Raw genomic sequence first — 24,810 nt, 5'->3', positions numbered from 1 at the left:
CCATCGACGAAAAATACTTTGCGTTGTAGAGTCGATCCAAGGCGTCGTCAATCCGTGGGAGGGGGTATACGTCCTTCTTCGTGATCTTGTTGAGCCGACGATAATCGACGCAGAAACGTAGGGTTCCATCCTTCTTCTTCACTAACACCACGGGGGACGCCCACGGACTCTTGGACGGCTGGATGATGTCGTCGCGTAGCATTTCGTCGACTTGGTGCCTTATGGCTTCACGTTCGCGCGCCGAAACACGGTACGGGCTCTGACGGAGTGGGCGGACATTTTCGTCGGTGATGATGCGGTGCTTGGCGACAGGGGTTTGTCGAACTTTTGACGACGACGAGAAGCAGTCCTTGTATTGCAGGAGCAGAGCTTTTAGTTGTTCTTTCTTATGCCTGGGAAGGTTCTGATTGACGTCGAAAGTTGGCTCAGGTATTATAGTCGTCGTTGCAGGTGCACTGGAATCCGTGAAGGCGAAAGCACTGCTGGCTTGTACTATTTCGTCGATGTAGGCGACCGTGGTGCCTTTGTTAATGTGCTTATATTCGGGGCTGAAGTTCGTGAGCATCACCCTTGCTTTCCCTGCACGTAGCTCAGCTATGCCTCTAGCGACGCAAATTTCACGGTCGAGCAGTAAGTGATGATCGCCCTCGATGACGCCTTCCATGTCTGCAGGCACTTCGGTACCGACGGAAATCATTACGCTGGAGCGCGGCGGAACGGTGACTTGTTCTTCAAGCACATTCAAGGCATGGTAACTGATGATTGTATCCGGCGGTATCGCTTTGTGTGTTGAAAGCGTTATCGACTTGGACCTTAAGTCGATGACTGCACCATGTTGGTTTAGAAAGTCCATGCCTAGGATGACGTCCCTGGAGCAGTGCGGCAGGATTACGAAGCTCGCCGGGTAAGTGCGGTTGTTTACCGTGACTCGCGCTGTGCAGATTCCAGCCGGCGTTATTAGGTGACCTCCCGCTGTCCGTATATCGGGTCCTTGCCAGGCCGTCTTCACCTTCTTTAACTTGGCGGCGAACGCGCCACTGAAAACTGAATAGTCGGCGCCAGTGTCGACGAGAGCGGTGACGTTATGACCATCGATGAGCACGTCTAGATCGGTAGACCGGCGTCTGGCGTTGCGGTTGATTCGTGGCGTCGGATCACGGCTGCGTCGGCTTGCTCTGCTGCTGCTACGTCGCGTCGGAAGGTCTTCGTTCGGCGGCGATGTGTTGTCAAGGCTGTTGCTAGGCGGCGTGCTGATATCTCGTCGTGATGATTCGCGAATCGTCGTCGTCGTCGGCGGCGGAGGATCTTCGGCATTGCGTCGTACAGCAACCGCACCTCCATCGGTTGCTGCTTTTAGTTTCCCGGGTATGGGCTGGGAGATCGGCCCCGGGTTGGGCCGGCATACAGGCGGCGATGCGGCGAGATGTAGCGGCCTGGTGACGGCGAGCGTGAGGGTCGTCGTGGTTGCCACTGGGCTCCGGCAAGGTAGTCGGCGATGTCACGTGGTCGCTCGCCAAGCTGTGGACGTGGCGCGTTGACGGCGAACCCTCGTAGGCCCATCTCGCGGTATGGGCATCGGCGGTAGACATGGCCGGCTTCCCCGCAGTGATAGCAGAGCGGGCGGTGGTCGGGGGCGCGCCAAATGTCCGTCTTCCGCTGGTAGCTGCGCTGGGCGACGGGCGGGCGTGCTGGCGGCGGCGGCGGTGGACGACGGAACTGCGGCGTTATGGGGCCCTGGTGCGAGCGTGAAGGAGGGCCTTGACGACGGGCAACGGCGGCGTAAGTCAGCGCTTCCGGCTGGGGTTGCGGCGATTGCGGCTGCACATCAGGAACTCCAAGTGAGCGCTGAACTTCTTCTTTGACGACGTCGGCGATAGATGCCACTTGAGGCTGCGACCTGGGAAAGAGCTTCTGCAGCTCCTCGCGAACGACTGCTCTGATGGTGTCGCGCAGGTCGTCGGCGCCTAGCGCTTGAGCATCGGCGTAATTGGTCAGGGCACGGCGGTTGTATTGCTTGGCGCGCATTTCAAGCGTCTTCTCGATCGTTGTGGCCTCGGAAAGAAATTCGGCGACAGTCTTGGGCGGGTTGCGCATCAATCCGGTGAATAGTTGCTCTTTGACACCCCGCATCAAGAACCGAACTTTCTTTTCCTCGGACATATCGGGGTCGGCGTGGCGGAAGAGGCGAGTCATCTCCTCCGTGAAGATTGCGATGTTCTCGTTGGGCAATTGCACTCTGGTTTCTAATAAAACTTCGGCCCTTTCTTTTCGCACGACATTCGTGAAGGTCCTCACGAAGTTCTCGCGAAATAGGTCCCAAGTCACCAGGGTGGTCTCTCTGTTCTCAAACCATGTCCGAGCAGCGTCATCCAACGAAAAATAGACATGGCGCAGCTTGTCATCGTCGCTCCATTTGTTGAATGTCGCGGTCCTCTCGTACGTCTCCAGCCATGTTTCAGGGTCTTCAGCTGATGATCCACGGAAGGTCGGTGGCTCCCGAGGTTGCTGCAGCAGGATGGGGGACGCTGGGGCTGCCATTGTGGTCGTTGACTTGGCCTTGATCGATGTGGTCTTCTCGGGAAGAAGTCCGTATTCTGGCAAAAGTCCTTGCTGCCTACGGCTAGCTCGCTGGTCCTTGGCGACGTTGGTCTCGTCCTCCGGTTTCGGGCTTGGGTCGCGGCTTTGCGGGGGCGTCCGCTGCATGGACACAAAAGCACCTCCACCAGATGTCACGTAGTAGTGACGCTGAAGAAAACAGTCGTAAAACAGTGTACGACGAAACGGGTTGTTTATTGGGCGAACCTGTGCCCACAAAAGCAAGGTACACTCAAAGCACAACGATAGCGGCGAACACAGTCGGCGATCGTCGAAAATCTGATCAGCGGCGAAACGCGTCGGCTTTTATACCTGAGTCATCGAAGGTTCTAGATTAATCCCTGATGCCCGCGTGTCTTCCAGAAAGTTCTAGACAATTCGCGTCAGTCATGCAATCAGATAACAGAAGCGTCGGTGAAAACAGGCAATGGAAAGAAGCATCGATAATGTTCTAGAAACTTCCGATACAGGCGCGTCCTGCGCCGAGCGATAACGTTTAACATTTGTTAGCCGGTGGAAAGCGGCCACCGGTGAAAGATAAACATGTATACGTGTCAGTATGGAGTGCTTGGGCGGTGATTTTCTTTCCTTTCGCTTGTCCACATCACACATGTGCAGTCAACCAATTCTTTAACAGTACCGCGCGAGGGCTGACTAGGCGGCCGGTCAGCGCCTTCTAACGGCATGTAGCAACGAGATCAGCAAGACATGGTGATTTTTTGGTGGTCTCTCTTGCTCTTGCTCATCTTGTTGCTTTCTGCCATTAGAAGGCGTTAACTAGAGGACAGCCAGTTGACGCTCGCGCGGTACTGTTAAAGAATCAGTAGACAGTATATTTGGCTTACGTTAATTTGATCTTGATGGGTGGATGAAATTGACCAAATTATCTGGCAGAAAATTTATTCCAAGCACATTGCTTTTTCATTTGGCAGTACACTCGAACCTCGTTATAATGAAATGCGATATAACTTAATGATGGTTATAATGAAGTGAATGGAATTCTCCTTGAAATCCCTATAGAGACCCATGTATTTAATACTTTGTTTTAACAAAGTTAAATTGTCCTGCCACTGAATATAACGAACTAGATTCGTCTCCGAAACCAAAACATACCCGACCATTGCTCCCTGACCGTATTGCTTTCTCCTAGCGCCACCAGAACAGACACTGCAGCCATTGGGGTCACGATTTGGGTTAGGCACGATTGTGCTGACCAGTCAAGTTTGACTTCTTTGGTAGGGGTAATTTGAGAGTTGAAATAACAAAAGTTTTGGCCCATAGAAATAGACCTCGAGTCAGGATCAAATTACTAACAAAAGTATTGAAATTAGCCGGAGTCAAATTAACAAAAGTCTACTGTGTTTGTTAGGCTGGCAAAAGTAAATTTCTGATAGGTGGCTTAAGCTGACCAGCCCTTAACAGCCTAAACCTTTAGCAAGCAGGTTAAAAGGCTCTAAATGCACTAATGCTGTGAGTAGGAAAAAAAAAAAAAGCCAGAGATTGTGGTTTTTGCATGCCTGTGGCATATGCCCTGCATCTTCATTTTGAAAGCTTTATTAATTAGGCGCGGAATCCTTCTAGTGGCATTAATCAGACCTTTGTCAGTCCCTTGGGAAGTCTCTTGCATGTTTTTGTGGAGTTTTGCTGATTGCACAGTTATCGCAGTCTTCTAAATTATGCCTTATTACCACTCATTGAGTGAGGATGTACAGAAAACTGTCCATCTGTCAGTCAAGCTGGGGATCGAACCCTTATATTTAACCAATCATCCAACAATACAGCCAAGGAAAAACAATTCTTATTCACTGATTGAGCCAGTGATCAAATCCAGTTTTTTTCACTTATCAAACCTGTGCGCTGCTCTCTTATCCATGAGCTCATCAGTGCTTGTGTGCCCTCTGACGACACTGCTTCTTTCAAACCTTGTAGTGCATATCCAAGGGTTAAGAATACTGATGATGGAGAGGAAATGCAGGGTTTGTGAGGACCGGAGGATAAAGAGGAGTCAGTAGGTCTTCTCTATATAGGAAACAAAGGTGACAGCAGTGGTTTAGTATTACTACTGTATGTCGACAACTTAAAGTAAAAATTTTTTTTTTTTTGCTTATATCTCGACACCTGGTAACAAGATTTATGTTCCTGCCATATCATCGAGACTTGCTGTAGCACGTGTTGCATTTTTCAATAGCTTGCACTAATGTGTTCATAGAGTGCCACTCTAGGAATCTAGATGTCCCAATTTTGATTCTTAGTTCAATCAATATTGGAGAGATTTCTGTACTTTGCTTTCTTTTGTTGTCTTATCACCAGTGATGAACATTATTTTCTAAGACATTGTGAGACTTGACAATATCTTCTAAATTGGCAAGAGGCTAAATGGGACTTGAGGGGGTCTCAAGTACTTAATAGAACAAAGTAAATGACAACTTTGGGGTCTTAGGGTCTCACTGGACTTCCGACCATCGCAGGTTCGACGACTGACAGGGCCATGTCAGTCGTCGCCTCTAGCATGTCACTGCGCGTGAGCTCAGGCCGCCAGGGGCTACCAAGCGATGCATGCAAGAACACAGTATTGCCCTGAATCAGCGGAAACCGTTTATTGTCTCCAGCGGCAACCAACACTGCATAAGCGCCCGGTCCCGGGGCAACGCGGGAACCGAAGGTATCTCGCACCAAGGGTGAAAATACAGACAGGTGCACCTATAGCACGTCGCTGCGGGAACACAGGCTTAAGCAGGGACACGTCGCTAGGAAAAGCCCGGCGGCTATGCTACTTGCTCTTGCGATAACCAATGGGCCAACTCGCAAGAGCTCGGGCAATCTCCTTCGGCTTGGGCCTCCGATAAGTGTGGCTCGACGGGGTATGACCTTGCGCAAGCACTAGGCACCGCTCTTCGGCTTAGCGTTGGAAAGGATCAGCACCAAGTACACACTCACCACACGGGCAAAGGCACCGTGCAGGAGCTCGAGTCCTAGTCACAAAGGTGTCAGCGGATGAGAGGAAAGCATGTATGTACCCAGTGCTGTCCTGGAGTTAAGAAGTGGCTCTCCCCTGCGCTTGCGAAGCGGGCAGCCACCAGCGGCAGCCAGACTGACGCGAGCACCCCCGCTGCAAAGTACCAAGAGTGGAGCGCCACCGGTGGAACCGGTTGCGAGTGCAAAGGGGAGAGGTGTAGGGACATCTAAACAGGTGAATGCCCGTGCAATGGCGCTGGTGCATACCTCAATCCCCACACAACACAGTAGTGCAAATACAAAAAGAGCATTTATTGCTCCTTTTCTACCAGGATGCCAGCTAGCCGAAATACAAGAAATAGTTCTTCAATGGAACATGTTGAGAAATTGAGTTTTACTCACCACACAAGGAGGATACTGAGAAAAAGATGTCGCAGTTTAGCCCGAAAGGCAAAGCATCAATTGCGATAGCAAATTGGTAGAGAGCTATTCGGAGTAGGGATAGTAGAGTAGTTTTATCGGCCGCATAAATTTGGACACATTCGCTTTCTAACTGAATTGACAAGCGTGGTGTCATCGCGCACAAGCAAACATGAATAGATCACACTGAATGACCGCAGACAACGACTTTCAAAACGCTGGTGCGGCCGCTGCAGCGGGCGAAGAATCGTGCGGTCTATCGCTTCAACGGAAACTGAGCGGCGAATGGACAGCGGATAAAGGTCAGAGCCATGTGGAGACACGGCCGGGCTCGACTGGCGCGTGCGCTCGCTCGCTTCTTAAGAAGCAAGTGCGCGCGCCAGTCGAGCCCGGCCGTGGTGGAGGTAAAGAGACGGTGCGGGCGACGGCACCACAGCCAGTGCAAGCGTATTTGTTGGCAGAGTAGAAGCTGCACCCCCCGTCCCTGTCGCGCTGCCTCCCCGCTTTTTTTTTTTGCTTTCGCGTGGGAGATCGCGTTGCCAGTTCTCCTTGCGCTGGTTTGCAAGATAGCATTTGGTGCCGTAGCACAGCGTCGCCCCGCCTCCCTCCCCCCCCATACCCCCACGACCTTTTGTGCGACAATCGCTTTTGCTTTCCGCCGTGCGTTGGCTCTCCATGATAGCGCGCGTCCCCCGTGCGCTTTTACTCGTACGGCGCGCGGCGACGATTTTATCGCCCTTGGAATCTATACGGAACCCGACGCCGACGCCGACGCCTACGGCAAAAATCCCGTTGAAGTGTCCATATAATTGCTATCGCAATAATAATGCTTGCCTATGTCTGACACCCTTGCCTTAGTTTTTCGTGGGTGTGGTCCAGTGAACGGGAGTGCGTCCGAGCAATCGCGTTCAGCCATATCAGTGATGCTCTGTCCTGTGGAGAGCTCTGAGAACTGCGTGGAGCAGCGTTTGATGCCATCCCACAGCGTAAGAGGAGGAAGCAAGTTTTCCTTGCACTGAAGTATATACACCATCAGGTGGCACAGGCATCGGAACACTCATGCCATCTCTCATTGTACTGCGTAACTACAACAGACTCCCTCTGCCGCATTTTTGCTATGCGGGAAAGCCAGATGCCAGGAGACTCAAGCCATGCGGGGAAAACATCAGGAGGCATGAGAGAGTCGAGCGCCTCTTGAGCGACCCCACATGCTCTCAAAGTTATCTTGAAACTTTTTTAAAACCTCATGGGAGTGCTTGATGCCAAAAACTGCTGCATTCTGCACAGATTTTCAGGACAGATTAACATTGTGTTATTTAGTGCACCATGGTGCAAGCCTTGTGCTTCCTAGGCTGTGTATGTATCTAAAAGAAAGCATGTCACTTTCTTGTTTGGCAGGTTTTTGACATTGGTACAGATGGTGGGGACCAGGAAACAGATGGTGAGATGCTCACTGAGACTGAGGAGATACCCTATGAGTGTGGTGCAAGGTGAGACTACAAGTGTGACACGTCGGTCTATTTGGTACACTCTTCTATGAAGCTCATGTAATAAGCTGGTAGTTAATTCTATTCTGTTTGTTTGGTTTATGCTTATGTCCAAATACTTTGGTTCCGACTAAACTTTGGTTCCGACTATAAACAATATTTTAAATTCGAATTAGGGGAAGATGCTATTCAAAGGATTGTGTCAATTTCAAGAAATAGGATTTCTGGTATTCTGCTTGTAACATTATGTTCAGACATTAACGTTTCTCATAGAAAGGAAGTCTGAAGTATGAACATACGAAATCGTGAACTTTTTAAAAGCTACAAGTTTTATAAAATGTAATCAGGCTGTTTTATTGAAGAAAATAATCTGTTGCAAATTAAGAACTTCATCAGCGTATAATTAGCATGCGAAAGTGTGATCACAAAAGGCCATTGTTTTGCCATAGTACATTGCAAAAATATTATGGCTGTGGTTGTGATGAATAGTGTCAGTATACTTTTGTGCTAAGAAAATACCTGTGGTACACCAGCATTTTAAGCATATTAGTTTATTATTCGTTTGTCAATGTATCAGCATTTATATTTAACTTAGCGTGCCAAACTGGTCTGCAGTCTCTAGTGCTTGTTGTTTACCATTATTTCAAGCATTCCACATTGCCAACTTTTTTTTTTTTTTTTTGATGTTTATGAATTGAAATGTTTGCCAGTTATTTTGTGGACATGTCGTATTGGCATGGCTAGTCTTGTGCAAAGGTAATTCTTACTGATTTCATGTGCACATGCTTTGAGTGTGATGGCTTTTCCTGATTATACCTTTGCACCAGGCAAAAGTACCCCATACTGTTTGAGGAGCCAGTTCTGCTACAAGCCAACAGGTGGTATGTTGTGTGGGCCCACGTTTCGGGGCCAAGTAGTGACTGCGGTTCAAGTGGTCAGTCCGTCATCACAACTGAAGATCAGTAAGTGTGACCTTAGTCTTGCTTACGGCTCTGCCTGAGGGTCCAGTTTCTTGAAAATAATGTGGATTTACTGAATTTATGGCACATTTAAATGTTTCAGAAAAATGCGCTTGTTTAAACATAGCCAATAATGAGCCCTCGTTTCATGCTGACAATCGTCATTTTTTATTTCCTTAGCACTAGTTTAATTAGCACCCCAGTTATGCATAATGCACATTTCCTTCCAGAGTTGTCTTTTACTTCAAGAGTTCCAAAAAGTCCAACAATGGAACAGACGTCAATGCCGGACAGATTCCGCAACTTCTTTACCGGTGAGCTAGCTTTGCATGCTTGTTTTTCTGCAGAAGAAATTGTTGTTGCCTTTATAAGCTCACTCCTTGTGATCACAAAAGGCTCTTTGAACTGATAGATGTTAGCTTGAGTTTTATAAAGCTGATGAACCTGGAAGGAATGACTTTGTGGTCTTTTTACCTTTAGTTTACGTACAGATTTTCCTGATAACATGAGAGTGGAGCATAAAAAGCACAATCTGTGGAAATTATGAGGCATCCTTGATTTGACTGCTCTTCACCGCACTGGTTCAGAAATTGCATGCAGCAACTGGTACTCAGACTGACAGCGCAGCATGCTGACTGCACTGTAGTCTTTACTATGATTTCATACATAGAGGAATCGTTTCTAAGAAATTCATGGCACTTCTGCACTCAGTGCTTAGGAAGTACTTGTCACAGCACTTACTGATTAATGGCACAGTGAAGGAAGCACTGCTGTTTTTGGTTATAAGAGTTAGTGTAACTGGCAGAGCATGAGTTAAAAATTCCTGTGAACTTCATCCATGCTAGGACTCTCCTGTAAAGGCTCATGGTACCATGTTGACTTTTCATTCAGACTGCTTCCACTTGTGCTGCATTTGAGCGGGTGTAGTAGGAGATAAGGCAGCGAAGAAGAATACAAGACATTTGAATATATTTGTGTGCATAGATTGTAAAGCTGTAACTGCCCATAGGATACAACAAGGCACATAATATGCTGTTACTTGCACGACAAGAAATTGTGCTGAATTATGTTAGCTTATGTGTCGCTCATTTGGAATGTCATGCAGAAAGTGTGGCCATATCAAGGACACATAAATTGTTGCTCATTGAGATTAGTACAGAGAGATAAATTATTTTGACAGTACATCTCACAAAAATTAACTCAGACCAAGGTTAACTCAAGCATGTGGATATGTTTTGCAGTTATCAGGAGTTTTGACGAATAAAAGAGAATGCCAACCAAGAACTAAAGGCTGTTTCACATGATGCGATTTTCATCGCACCAAAAGTGCGATTTCCGTCGCATGCGACGAAAATCCAAGTCGCAGAGCCGACCCCTCGATTTTCGACTGCGACCAACCGGTTGGTCGCAGCGTTGCCATGTCGCAGCGATCGCTGCGATTTTCCGTCAAAATTATGTTGAGAGCTATTTCGTGGTTCGTTTTGGGAAATGGCATCAATCACTCAACACAACGTTTATAGATACTTTTTTGTCTATAAATGTTGGCTCAACAAGCCTCGAACAGTGCAACTAATTGAGTGGAGCCACGGATTGCGCAAGCTGTACATACCATCAGCACCGGCACGCGAACAAGGCAGATAAAAACTCGTAGGTCAGATTTGGGTTGGTAAATATTACAAGGTGTCCCTCACAAGAAGACATGACCTTCGGATGTTGTCCCAATTTTCTGGTTGTACAAGCTATTCGTGATATACGAAAACACCACATTTGTAGCACGGTATGCTTTAACGGACGGAACAATTTAAAGAATATGCAACTATGGACAAGTGCTGCGGTCAAATGGTCCCACTATACGCGTGACCATTTAGTTGCAGTCAGTTGGTTTGGGCTTTGAGCATACATTCGTCCCATTATCGAGATTACAAGTAGAATCTCGATAATTCGACGAAGGCCCGGAAATTTGTTCGAATTAAAAGAAGTTCGAATTAAAGAAAGGACGTATTTTTGAAGTATTCGAGCACCATAGCACGATGCACGAACGTTGCGAGTCGTGAAATATTGCGGCGCGCAACCGCCCACGCCGGCCAACGCTCGGTTCCCGATAACGGCAGCAAACGAAACTACTTCAAGGAGCGGACAGCGCTGGATGGCGAAGGGTGCGCGCACGCGGAGACCTTCAAAGGTGAGGGAAGAGGGCGGCAGGGAAGCGGATGTGGCCTCGGCAACTCCGGCGCTTCGTTGGCAGTGGCTTCGGTGGCTCCCCTCGCCCTCTCTCTCAGCTCCCTCGCAGCTCCCTCCCCTTTGACTGTCTCCGTGCGCGCCCGCTGCTGTGCCAGCGCCACCGGTACAGCCGGCCGACGCAGATTGGCCCGCTCTCTAAGTTTCGTTTTCTGCCGTTATCGGGAAGCGAGCGTGTGCCGGCGTGGGTGCCGGCGCCGCCAGTCCAGCCGGCCCGGCGCCAGCTTAACTTAACCGCTCCCTGAATTTTCGTTGTCTGTCGTTATCGGGAAGCGAGCGTTTGCCGGCATGGGCAGTTTCGTTGGCCGGACTGGGCCTCCGCTTTGCATTAAGGGGTCTCTCCTAAGCTGTTGCTCTATGGCGGTGTCGGAGTAATGCCGGTCGGAGGCGCCGCCGTGTTATTTGGCTTGTTGCTGAGAGTATTGTCGGTCCGCGGTATGTTTGAATTAACCGTCGCAAATGCTTTTGCGTTCGAATTACTGAGCGCTTTCGCTTATTGAAATACACACAACTTTGACGGGACCACAGCGTCAGTTCAAAAAACTGGCAGTTCGAATTAAGCCTGTTCGAATTAACGAGATTCGACTGTATCTCATTTCAAGGTTCTGTTACTTCCGCTGCGAGACGCAACTGCTTATCAAGCTTGCAGAGCGAACGTGCAAACTATATATCATAATGAAGGTCCTACAATAGCATATTTAACGCTTTGACTGGGAATTAATAGCATCGTCAATTGGTTTTAGAAACATTATTTAAACAGTTCTATCTCATTTTTCTGATGTATCATTTTTATTCTGCACAAAAACCAATAAACCTTTAATGTGTTGCAGACTTTGGATGTATACTGCACCTGTATTTAGACTGGGATTCATAGCGCTAAAACGACACAAGGACGAGGAAGAACACGGGATGAGCGCTCGTCCCGTGTTCTTCCTCGTCCTTGTGTCGTTTTAGCGCTATGAATCCCAGATAAAATTGCAATGACCTACCAACACGCCCAAACTTCTTCCCTGCTAAACTGTATTTAGAGCACTGCACGGGCTCGGGTTTACCCGAAAGCCCGGGTCCGGCCCGGCCCGCGGGCCGGATCGGGCCGGGTTGGGCAGTTTTTTCACAGGCTTGGGCACGGCATGTGCTTTTTGACCCGGGCCTGGGCCGGGCTCCGGTATTTTGACACGGGCCCGGGCCGTTCTCGGACTTTCTGGTGGTGTGCATGTAACGTGCAGCGAGTTTTCCTCGCGCGTCTCAACTCAGAAAAACCTGTTGCCCCGGCGCAGCTGGGAGCTAGCAGTGCTACTGCTGTGTACTTCCCTTTTCTTCTTCAGTCGTATTTTGCGCTGTTTGCACAGAATGTCCAGAAAGACCGAAGTCGCCTCAAACCAAAAGAGGCCATTGTATTATCTAAATCAATGCAATTAATGCTTTCAGCGCAGTGCAAGCGTTTTCGCGACTTGCTGATTCTTCAAAGGCGAATTGGTAAAACGATGCCTGGTAAGATAAGATTATTCGTCTCGCGGCTGAAATATGGCGCTGCGTCCATCAATGATTGCACGCATGTTCTCAACCGGCCGCCTAGCAGCAATGCATTACGCTGCACCATGGAGGAACGAGAAGCTTTCTTTCTCCATTTACTCCATCCACGCACTGTGCTCACGACCGCTCGTGACTGCGCTTCGGCTAGAGTGTAGTAGAATACGGTTGAGTGGATGAGCGGCTGGGGCGGCGCGTGCTTTGCAGGGAGGCGCCCGACGTGGAAAAATACTGTGGCGGCGCTGCGATCGAAGTGGATTGGGCCGCATCAAGGTCGCGCCGTTGGAAACTGCTGGCGATACTGCTCGGCAGGGTCATTTGTACTACTTCTCGCGCTGGTATTTGCATTCAGACCGCTCAAATGGTGTTCATAATTGCATAGGACATTTATTTATGCCTTAAGAATAAATTCCTTTCATTCTCTTCTGTATTTTATTTTTTTAATGCCGCTCAGTGGTCTTTTTCGGTCTCAGGCCAAGTTCGGGCCGATTTCGAGCCGGGCTCGGGCTTAAATAAAGCGGTGGCGGGCCAGGCCCAGGTCTCGCCATAAAAGTTTTGATCGGGCTCGGGCGGGCAGCCCAACAAGCCCAGGCTGGGCCCGGGCTGAAAAAATCGGCCTGTGCAGTGCTCTACCTGTATTAACCCTCACATTAAAAGGCATATTGCGCTTACTTCAGTGCATCGAATTTCTTTTGTTTATGCTGGTCGTAACATATCGCAGTATTTTAAGAAACTACTTCGCCATAAACATCCTTTCCTTTCCTTGTTTCCCTCTCTCTACTTCTTGTAAAATGCATGCAACAATGTGAAAAGCAGGCAAACTCCTTGTTTTTATAAGCAGTAGATAACACATTAAAAAGCAGATCAAAATTGTGCAGTGAAGTCAGCCGGTTACATCCCTTCCTGTGAATGATATCTTTTCAAGTGTGGGTGGTTCTTGCATGTCCACAGCTCATAAAGTGTGCAGATGCATCACGAGGCATAGGCCATGCCCAACAAGATGGAGGCAATGTTGCTAATGAGTTTGCAATTACATGTATTACTGCATAAACTCGTATAACCATATCCCATCATTACTCAGCCGAACTTGCTGTGACTCAAATTCACCACATTTCTACTCAGCCGAGCTTGCTTTGACTCGTATTCACCAAAGTTATACTCAGCTAAGCTTGCTCTGACTCACATTCATTAAAATTCTACTCAGCCGAGCTTGCTCTGAGTCGTATTCACCAAAATTCTACTTAGCCGATCTTGCTCTGAGTCATATTCACCAAATTATGCTCAGCTGAGCTTGTTCTGAGTCATATTCACCAAATTATGCTCAGCTGAGCTTGTTCTGAGGCATATTCACCAAAATTATACCAAGCTGAGCTTGCTCTGACATGTTCACCAAAATTATACTCAGCTGAGCTTGCTTTGATTCGTACTAATCAAAATTATAGCTGACTATCACGTGGCAATATTCACCAAAAGTTTACTCAGCCATGCTCACACGAACTCAGCCTCAAGGTCCAAGTCTTAGTGAGCCGACGTTTGAGTGAGTTCTTTGAGCTATGTATACACTACATTATTTGGCCTGTGCGATGCACAAGCAAGCATTCCATATGAGTATGTGTTGCATCGGATGAAATAAGGACAACTGTACACATTGCAGTTATATAGAATTTAATGACCGTTGTGTGAAAGGCTCGCCTCATGTCGATTCCAGCAAGTGCATTGGATCTGCATCATATTTTTTGCCAATGCTGCTGGCTATCTTGGCCATTACTGGGTGGCCACATTTTGTACATTTCTATACAAAGTTGAATAAATGACTGTGGTGCAATATATTAATAAAAAAGATGCTTGCATCACTCCAAATGCAACAATCAGAACATGATACAAACACTTGCACATAATAAGATGCACATTAATGCTAAATACATGAACAGACAGAATCAGTTGGCTGCCACCTATTGCAAAAAAAAAAAAAAGGACAGGCCAACGCTGCAATGGGACCATACATAATCATTTCCCTTGCCAGATACATGGTCTATAGAGAAACACACATGAAACCTAGCAGTTACCTTGAGGTAGCAGCAATGGAGACTGTTGCATTCCACAGCTGACCACTCAACCACTCAAGTGTGTTCAGTCTGTACTCTTACTTAGGCACACTTTTTATTGACTATGTCATAAAAATTTAATTAGGTCTCCTCGAAAATTTAACAATGTTTCGATTCTAAGACTTGCAAAGGTAAATAGTTTTATATCATTCTTGTTCTTGAAGAAAGCTTATACAAAAGATTAGACATATTGTCAGTGCCCCTCACTTTCCCTCAGAACATATGTAGTATGTTATTGACATTCAAGCAACTTTTCAACAGCAAGAAAGGGAATCAGCTTCCCCTGTTTTCAGCATTGGGTTAATGCAGGCAAATCAGGGAGCCATAAAGCTTTGCTAATACAATCCGTTCAAGCATACCAGATTAGATTGTACCTTGATGCTTTCCTTGCACTTTTTTATTTTGGTCAAATAATTTAGTTTGAAATGGCTCCTATTAGCAGGCTCTTAACATTGGTCTAATACATGATACAAACACTTGCACATAATAAGATGCACATTTTGTAGCGCACCAAGCAATCCTCGATGCTTTGATCGATGTGGGCATTGGTGGCCGTGCAGTGCGCTGGATTCACAGCTATTTGGAGGATAGATCCTTCTTCGTACTTACAGAAGATGGAATGACATCCCACCATGTCACCAGCAAAGGTGTGCCACAAGGCGGAGTGTTAAGCCCCACGCTCTTCAACGTAGCACTGCTAGGCCTTGTTGGATCATTGCCAAGGACGGTTCATATATCCATCTATGCAGATGATATCTGCATCTGGGCAGACGGCGTAACTCGTCCGCAGATACGAGCGAGACTGCAGAAGGCGGTCACACAAACGTCGTCCTATCTGCGTATGAAAGGCCTAGAATTATCCTCCGAAAAGTGCCGATTAGTCGCATTTACGCGCAAATCAATGACTCCATATGTTATACGCATAAATGGACAAGGAATTGCTTACGAAACAAAACACCGTTTCCTTGGAGTCATCATCGATCGTGATTTGTCTTGGACGCCACATATTTCATATATGAAAAAGAGGTTGACTGCAATAGCACATGTATTCAAATTTGTCGGCGGAAAGTCTTGGGGTGCGTCTGTGCAATCGATGCTACATCTGTACCATGCATTATTTATGGGCTTCCTAAGATACAGCCTGCCCGTGCTGGGAAGCACCAGTAAAACGAACCACCGAACACTCCAGAGTATGCAAGCCCAAGTTCTACGGACGTGCCTCGGCCTCCCTAAGTGTGCATCCACAGCGGCCACAATCGCCATAGCATGTGACCACCCTGTATCAACATACTTTGCAGTCGACGCTCTAAGAGTGCACATTCGACATGCCGCAAGGACGCCCTTTCACCATCTTGCTTGCCTGCCAACAACTAGGCCGCATACGAGTTTTAGCCGTCTCCTGACTATACACGGAGCATCGCTACCATCTAATTACGTCCCTGCAGCATGGCCTTCGTTACCACTGTGGTCTCTGCATTCACCTCGAATATGCCTCACCATTCCAGGCGTGAATAAGAAGGCACAAATGCCGTCAGCAGCATTGAAGCAGGCAGCATTATTGCTACTACATGAGGTCCACAGTGACCGCTTACATGTTTACACAGATGGGTCGGTCATGCACTCCAGTTCAGCAGCTGCAGTATTTGTCCCAGCAAAATCTACAGTAATAAAATTCCGGACATCGCACTTGACATCGACGACGGCTGTCGAACTTACAGCTCTGCGTGCAGCAATGAAATTTATTGAACAGGAACCGCCCCAGAAATGGTCTATCTTCTGCGATTCCAAGGCCGCCCTCCAGAGTTTGCTCTCTGCACTACGCCGTGGACCCCACGAACGCCTTGTCGCGGACACACGCGAAATTTACCATCAGGCAGTTGACAAAGGACATGACATTTTCTTTCAGTGGCTGCCAAGTCACTGTGGTATCTTTGGAAACGAGCAAGCGGACGCAGCCGCTCGATCTTCACATACCAGTACCGATTGCGTCGCTATCCCTATGTCCAGAACAGACGCAGCAAGAAAGCTCCGTGCGCTTGCTCGCGAGCTTACGTTAGCCCACTGGAATTCAACGGACTTTAAAAACCAGCGCCTCTGTTCCCTGGATCCTGATTGATTTGAAGTTCCGCCTTCCACATGGCTTACCACGACGGGAGGTAACTCTCATTTGTCGCCTAAGACTTGGCGTAGCATTCACCAACGCGTACTCCTACCTGATGGGAATGGCCACAAGTCCAGATTGTGAAACTTGCGGGTGCAAAGAGACGATAGCACATCTTCTGTGTGATTGTCGTCGTTTTAGTGCACAAAGGAAAGTCCTCAGAACCACGCTCGACAAGATAGACAGCCGTCCCCTTACGGAAGCCAGAATTCTTGGTCCATGGTCCCAGCCGACGTCGGAACGAACTGCTTTAAAAGCGCTAGTACGCTTTTTGAAAGAAACAGGACTACATGAAAAACTATAGAATTGTGCGGACAGATGTGTTGTTTTTTTGTTCTTTTTTGTTTTCTTTTTCTTCTTTTTAATCTTCTCTGGTTTTCTCATCTTTTCTGCCCTTACCCCATCCCCCCGTGCAGAGAAGCCAACCGGACACTTAACCTGGTTAACCTCTCTGCCTTTCGCCTCTTATTTTCCTTCCTTCCTTCCTTGGTCTAATACAGGTTAAGTACATGACTAGCATGACTAGCCCCACTTTTAGATAATGTGCTAAAGCAGGCAGAAGCACACACATGTCATTGGCGGGTAGTTTCGATAGCTTCATACTTTATGCTTGCCTCTACGAATACAAAATTTTAGCGTTCTATTTTTTTATTAAACAAACACACATACTCCTAACAAGGTATTTAATGTTTTCCGTGGGGCTATGCCGCTGCACTATGTACTGCAGCATATTGACTTAAGCTTCTTGATACAGATTCACAGTATACTAACCAGTGCGAGACATAGGACGAGAAAGTAGACGATGGCCATGTCTGTTAGAATGCTATGATGCTACGTACACAAGTGACTGCAGCTCCTAAAAAATGTGGTGTCGGCTTTACGCCTTTCGAAATATTCAGAGAGGACTTCTGTACATAATTACAGCACATGCGCTGCGATGGATGAACCAGGCTGGCGCTAAGACTGAAATTCACAACACAAATTCCATTGCACGTTCAGTAATCACACGCAGATCATTTGCGTCTTGCTTCAAGGGCAGATGTGAGCTTTCAGGGTTGGTGCAAGAATATTGCTAGCAGCAGGAACCGCTTGTGCGCAATTACAAGCAATATACACACATCCTTTCTTCAGAAGCTGATGTTAAGTACGGGCAGCGCAAGGGTCTTTCTGCGTCGACATCATGACTTCACTGCAGCTGAATTCCAAATACTGCATATGCGACAATTACAGCTATATGGGCTTGGTGATAGGTCCTCTTTTAGTTTGTTGTAGCGCAGGCAGAACGACACGGACATAAAAGACACACGAGACAGCACACAGCGCTGAATGACCAGCTGCAAACAGCTGTTTACGTCCATCATGTCTCCTCGCACTGCACTTCAGAAACAGTCGTTGCGCATTCCAAAAACAAATTAAACTTTGAAGCATTTTTAAATCACAAAACACACATAATATTTTGCTCGTAATGAAGACTGGTCAATAATTGTGTAACTCGCTGGTTTTTTTTCATTAGATTTGAAAAATTATGCAAAGTATGCCATAAAATTTGGCAGCAAGCAAGCAACCCTGGGCGTCGCACCAGGCGCATTGTTGAAATCGCAATCATGTGAAATGAGCCCTCTAAAAATAGCATTGCGACGCGTGCGACTGCATCGATTTTCATCGCCCCAATCGCAGCATGTGAAACAGCCTTAAGAATTCTTTTGAGGAGTTTGAATTGCCTGATATTGTACAAAATACAGTTGAAGAAAAAGAATTTAGAAACCTACACAAAGCACATTGTTATGCTTGCTTTAGAATCTCAAGTAATGCATGGCATGTGCTGACACAAAAGCTCTTGAAAACTTTACTAAAAAGATTTGTCATTGAGCAGGTTTTACAAATTTAATTCACATGGATGAGTGATTCACCAGTGTTTAAAGGGTCTCTGAACCACTTTTTATCTAAGTCAAGACATTAAAAGGGGTGTACGAATATCAAAATGTTCGAATACGAATCGAATATGAATACTTAGCTTCAAATTGAATATCGAATAATGATATGCACATGCATTTATTAGCAAGTTGGGTTAATTTTTTATGTTGGAACATGGCAATTGCATTATCAATATTAATAAACTAGACTAGTAAGTAAGCCGTTATACTAAAATGTGCATTTTGCTCATGTTAACTCGGAAAATTGAGTAATTCTCTCTAGCTCTCCTATCCAGCCTGTGCTTATTATACCGCATTAAATGCCCAACTGTGCTAGTCGTCACTCATCGCCCTTGCTGTCAAGCAATTTTCTCAGAATTGGTAGTGGCGCTGCGAAAAAAGCGCACCCTTGCTGTCCTCAAACCCGTGCCCCTTGCTACTGAGAGGCTGGCTTTACTGCAAAGTTTAGACGTTTAATGGCTAAGTGTGCTTTGACAGCGGTTTTGCCGCTCCAATGTTTCAGGCTGAAGGACACTTGATGTAACTTTTGCCTCGGCCGACATAGTTTTTTGCTAGATTTACTAGCCATACAAGCTCCAAGTACAAGCTTGAAATGGCCGAAAACTTCGTTAAATGAAAACCGTGTTACGTAGTTACTTCGTTAAATCGTGAGGTTTTCAATACACAGTTTTCGATGTAACTAAGATTGGGAAGTGAAAATAGTTCGTTACATTGCAAATTTTGTTAAATTGAGGTTCATTATATTGAGGTTTGACTGTATTACGAAATAAGGCTTCAGAAAAGAGTGAGGAGCAGGTTTCTGTTAAAAAGGGAGCATTTCAGAAAACGGACTTTGCATTCCACTTGCGAGCTCCAGACGTGGCGCACAACTACAAAACTTGGCTGAGATGTTCACATCAGCATATGCTATTCGCGGACAATTTTTTCACCAAGCCTGAGGGGTGATTCAGGACCCCTTTAACTTTCTAGACAAATTTTCTTAGCAGGTCATATCATTGCAATCTTTATGAGTTGCATCATTTTGGTCAATCTGACCACTAATGCTTATATTAATGGTACTTCTTAAATGCATCAAGAAACATAGCAGGTCAGTGGAAAGGCTGATGTTTGCTCGAATAAATTAGATTTATGAATCATTAGAGTTCATATAATCAAAGGTTGGCTGATTTATATGTGCACAAATGCTACTCTTGCTACTTACTGCACTGGAGATTTGAAAACAATATTTCGCTATTTGCTACACTGCAGAAGTGGTGATGACAGGGCGGGCTCAAAGCTATCTTATGTTTGGGTTTGCAGTGCCAGTTGTGTGGCGTTCTTGGTCTCCACAAAGTACATTTTGTGCTCTGGTTACTTAAATCATTGCCTCTTCTTCTTTTTTTTTCTTTCAGGGTCATTACACCAGATGTGCAAACTTCAGGCCAGCCTGCAGACCAGTCTGAATCTGTTACCATCCTGAGCCACAAGTTCTCCAAAACGGTCACATTGGTTAGAGAGCTTGAGTTTCGCACATCTTTTTAACGGCTCAATCAGTTCTGGTCGGGTTTTAAAAAAAATGTTTAAGCTTGCTAACATTTGCTGCATCAGATAGAATGCTGAATATCATGTTATTAGTTCCTTATATAAGGTACTCTCAATGGAAGGTGTTGTGTACCAAGGTTGCTTTGGTTTACCCAAATAGCTGCTGTAAATGTTTTTATTATAATGAATTTCAACTGTACTGTTGTTAGTGAGGTTTCTAACCATGAGGAAACTGGGTTGGAGCCTTGATTACTGCTTATTTTTTTTTTTTTTGCAGGAATGCTTTCAGTCTTTGCTAAAGCTGTTGAATTGGGGCTGGAAGTCATTTAGGGCAGGCATGTGTGAGCTTGCTGACAGCCCATCATCTTCATTGGGCAAGGCTCTGCTTTTAGACCTGCGAAGGCTGCTCTACATCTGTGCCGCATCCCTGCATCTGCTTCGCATATACATTAACGAGGTGTACCCCATTGGACGTAAGTGCTTTTCCTCCACATTGGGATGTGTGATCGTCATCATTGTTCATTTTATGAATAAGGACCCAGAGGGCATTATGTAGACAGTGGAAGCACATAGATGAAAAACAAAAAAAGAAGGCACAGCAAAGATATTGTATTTATTCAAATGTGAGGTGAGATTTTCCCCAAAGAATCTTTTGATGCGAAGTCACCCCTGCTTTATATGTGAGGCTGATAGGTTCAGTTACTGTTTCAGTGTAGTGGCAGCAGTGTCATGTTTATGGCGATCCAGTTTTTAGATGGCAGTACAAATTTTTGCAACCAATAAACTTTGGCAGGCAAACCATTATTTGACATGAAGCCGATACATGGGGGAATGCCTTTTGATCATCGTTGTGATCAATGAGCCATTGAGAGAATAAAGTGCCACCTCGACAGCTGGCGGAGAGCAATTATAGACCATGCCAGAAGGTAATATTTACCAGGATATGCTTAGTTTATGAGGTGTTTTCATTTATGCATTAGATTAGGAATGAACTAAACTTTCCATGTCAGTTGCAGTCACTGAATGATTTTTCAGATGTGCTTGTTGATTGTTCAAGTATTACCACGGCACCACCACTTCCTCCACATAGCTACAGCATGCTGTTCTATTTTTCTGACTACACCTGCATCACTGCATGAAAATTGGCACTGCTTTGAACAGAAAGTGAGAGGTTCTTGTTTTGCTACATTGCTAGTGCCTCCTTGAAACAGAAGCTAGCAAAAAAATGCTGCTCTTCTTGCTTAGTTCATAGCCTAGTTAATCTAGTAGTCACTGGCCTAGTCAGTGGGACAAGCCAAGGCAGACCTTGCGAGCTTGCAGATTTCAGTATACACCGTGCACATTTTGCATGTTCAATGTTTTTTACTTAATGTAATTAAATAATGACATGGTCTTGGGTGTCTTTGTTCACTTCTGTTACAAATTGGTGTTGCTCAGTTTCATCACCCTGCAATTGTGCTGATGACATAGGCTGCGATGAAGCGAGAGAAGTGCTGCACCTCTGTTCAAGTTGCTAGGAGTTGAAAATTTGGTGCAAAATGCTTGTACTTTACTTCTTCCGTCTATAACGACAGCATGAAATGACTGAAATATAGGCGGACGTAGTCGCATGTAAATATGTGTGTAAGCAGCACCATGTCACAAGCTTTCTTGGTAATTTTCATAATTAAGATAATTTTTTTTTCTTGGTGAATTTTTCATGGACTCTCGATTATTCGGTCTTTCTGGCAATCCCTACTGAGTCCCAGTAATTCATGGGGTACTTTATATCACCTTGTATTAGTGTGCCTACTTATTTTTCTTGAGTCCCCCGACTGCACCATCACCAGAAAGCAGGTCTGATTTGTATGCTGTGTCAGTACTATGCAGTGAAAAGTGGTTAATGTATTTGGACTGAATTTCAATAATCTGGGCCCTGAATTAGTTAGGTAACTTAATTTTGGTTTTTATTATCGATTTATCACTATGCGCAAGATCGTCATAAATTTGATTCGACCATAGAGACATCTATGCTATGCATGAAACATGGCAGAGTGTGATTTGTGGAGGCATTTTGCAAGTATTTTGGTATCTGCCACATACAAATGTTTCTGGTACTACTCAGATGAAGTAAACCTAATTTAAATTTTCATGTCGCAGTAGGTGTCTTTAGTTGTACATTTTATCAGTGGTAATGCCCATATACCTTCGTGTTGCAGTGTTCACACTGTGATTATGACTGTTTTAATAGACCAGACACTATCCAAAGAACTTGCAGCATAGCCGCAGCCAGCAAGCCATAGCAGGAACGGAACATATGTACATGCCTTGGAACAAGACAAGCAAGAACCAACAATTATTATCAATTGAAGGGCATTTATATAGTAATCCAGGATAGAGAGAATGGAAAGGGAACAGAGCCAGGTTAGAAAGAAAACTTCATGCCTGTGCAGTGTGTAGTGGGAACTATGACGCAGCTGCTGATACTACAACACAACATATACAGTAGCACTATTCGGATTTCATTCCTCACATGACAACATAGTGCAACTAAATTGAGAAGTGAAATCCAAAGCCGGGAAAAATGTGCAGAAAGTGGTATGTGCATTTTTTTTTATGTGATGTGCTTTTGTTCTGTCTGTTTTTGAAGGCAGAAACTACGTAGTGCTGCTTAATATTGGCTGGACTTTTTTACCTCGGCTAGATGAAAGTAGGTGGCTAAGACGCTGTCATTTTTTTTTTTCTTTTTTGCAACAAGGCAGACGAGATTTTGAACTTGTTTTGCTGCATAAATGCAGTGTATTCACATTTATAAGTTTCACGAACAAATTTTTGTGGTGTGTGCTATGTAAACTTCATTATTCAGTCAGTAAGTAGGACAATCTATGGAGAAATTTATCACGAACCTTCATTGCTCAATGAGTAAATAGAACAGTCTATGAAAAGCTTTTGTCATGATTCTCAGCTTTCTGTTCTCTTGCCTTAGTTGTGTTAAGTTGCTTGTCTGAATAGTGACTGAACACGTGGACTCTCTTTTAACATTAAGGGTAAAGTTGACGATTGGGGCTTTTCTTTTTCACTTCTTTCGGATTCCTATTGTGTCATTTCCTACTTCCTTAACTCTTTAAATACTGACAGGAACTCATGTTTTTAATTGCAGCTCTGTCCAAGAAGGTGCAGCCTGAGTCATCGCGAATGGCAGAATGCGTGGCAGATACGCAGAGCCTTCTAAGCTGCATCCTCTCAGGAGGCAGCAGCCTACCAGAGGATGCTGAGGGCCTTCTTGGGCAAGGGGCTGCTATGCAGGCGACCCTGCTGGAGGAATGTGAAGCTGCCTTCATGGCCTGCTACCATACCTTCTACCCAAGCACCACACTCAAATGGCGTGGCCTCTGCGAGCTTGTTGAACCTGTGAGTGGATAGGACATTTTCATCCCTTGGCTATTTTGAGCCATGGCCAAAGTTACTCAAAGCTGTCTTTCGCATCACTAATCATACTGTGCTATAGTGGCACTGCTGCCACTATGTTGTGTAACTGAGAGGTTCAGTGGACTGATAACAAGACAGATATTTATTGTGGTCCAAGCACCTACTAGTCCTAAATGTAGCTATGAGCTTGGCCAGTCATTCCAGAGTACATGTACTTATGCCTAGCTACCCGTTTGGTGATAATAGCCGGGGTGCTGATGGAAACAATATTGGTCCATTGCTTGTATGTCCACATACGACGTATACCACTTCACTGTGTGCCACCATTGTAATGTGTGCCACTGTTATCAGTCCATAGCTTGAGATGTACTTCCCTTTTTTATCTGAACCTTTTCCTTGGGTCAGAGTTAGTGGTCTGAATAAGAGGTAAAACCTCGCAGAGTAAAACCTCGTTAATACGTACCTGCTTAATAAGTAATTCTAGCTTAAATATAGTCGTAAAGAATCCACCACTCTCTCGCCGTTAAACCTAACGTATTGGCTGACCTCTTAAGCCGTAGTCGCTTAACGCATGTGAACGGTTAGTGCGTAGTATTTACTGCATTTTTTGGTTAGTACAGTCGGCGAACTGACATGCGCGCAGACCATACATAGCAAAATAGCGGTGCTGTTTTGCTATGTAAAGACCTTTCGTGGACTGCAGTCACCACTGATAGTGACGTCAAAGTATGGTATCCATGACATGTTTCCTGCTCCCATAGCTTCTAGCGCTTTCACGTCGTCGACGTGGATGATGGCTCTTCGGTATCCAAAGCGGCTAGTTCGTTGACCATCATGAGGGCATTCGCAGAGAAGTTGGGCTTGATGGAGAAACTGTCTTGCGGCCTTGCCGAGTTGGAGGATGCCATCGTCGCTGCAAAGCTGCCGCGGCGGCAAGTGAAAACCACACGTCTTGCTACCTGCTCGTAAATAAAACTTGTCTGCGTGTGTGTGTTTGAGTGAGAATTAACAATTTTTTTAAGCTCGTCAGTCTATCGCCGCTCATCTGTCGTCGGTTGAATAGGGCATCATTTGGTGCCTAGCGTACCTGATCCACGTTCCCCGCCAACTACAGTACATATTAACGAGGTTTTACTGTATTTGACAGGAGGACAGGAGTGCTTCACAAGTTTCAAATGCACAAGCTTGTATGAATCAATTATGCCCTCATTACAGGCCAGCCCCGACTTCATGCTTTGGTGTGATGCATATCGGCAGCCATGTTTTTGGACTTTCTTAACTTTTGTTAAAGCTGTAGTGATATGCGTATAAGGATATTTATTAACACTATGGTTAGGTGGTGTAGTTAAACTTCATTACATGTGTGCTTTTTCTGTCAATATTACTACCACATTATGTCCAGATTTATATCTATTATTTTATAAAAATCTTCATTATCTTAAATTACCAAGTCTGTACCTGTTTTCTACCTTTCATCTAGAACCTGCGTCTTCCTCG

At 45.7% G+C, this 24,810-nt stretch overlaps 1 protein-coding gene across 2 annotated transcripts in view; it reads left to right on the top strand.

The window, feature by feature from the left end:
* The window catches only part of LOC119449561 (E3 ubiquitin-protein ligase MYCBP2-like), a 208,031-nt gene that overhangs the window by 61,499 nt on the left and 121,722 nt on the right, over positions 1–24,810 (top strand). For both annotated transcript variants that reach the window (XM_049665301.1, XM_037712753.2), the window contains exons 26-31: positions 7,369–7,460; positions 8,285–8,419; positions 8,647–8,730; positions 19,776–19,872; positions 20,183–20,378; positions 23,045–23,295. In XM_049665301.1, coding sequence (XP_049521258.1) covers positions 7,369–7,460; positions 8,285–8,419; positions 8,647–8,730; positions 19,776–19,872; positions 20,183–20,378; positions 23,045–23,295 — 855 coding nt within the window. The remainder of the gene's footprint in view (positions 1–7,368; positions 7,461–8,284; positions 8,420–8,646; positions 8,731–19,775; positions 19,873–20,182; positions 20,379–23,044; positions 23,296–24,810) is intronic.

This window comes from Dermacentor silvarum, chromosome 4 (genome assembly GCF_013339745.2).
Source record: "Dermacentor silvarum isolate Dsil-2018 chromosome 4, BIME_Dsil_1.4, whole genome shotgun sequence".
NCBI lineage: Eukaryota > Metazoa > Arthropoda > Arachnida > Ixodida > Ixodidae > Dermacentor > Dermacentor silvarum.
Note: the sequence above shows the minus strand (reverse complement) of the source record. Positions and strands in the feature narration are given on the sequence as shown.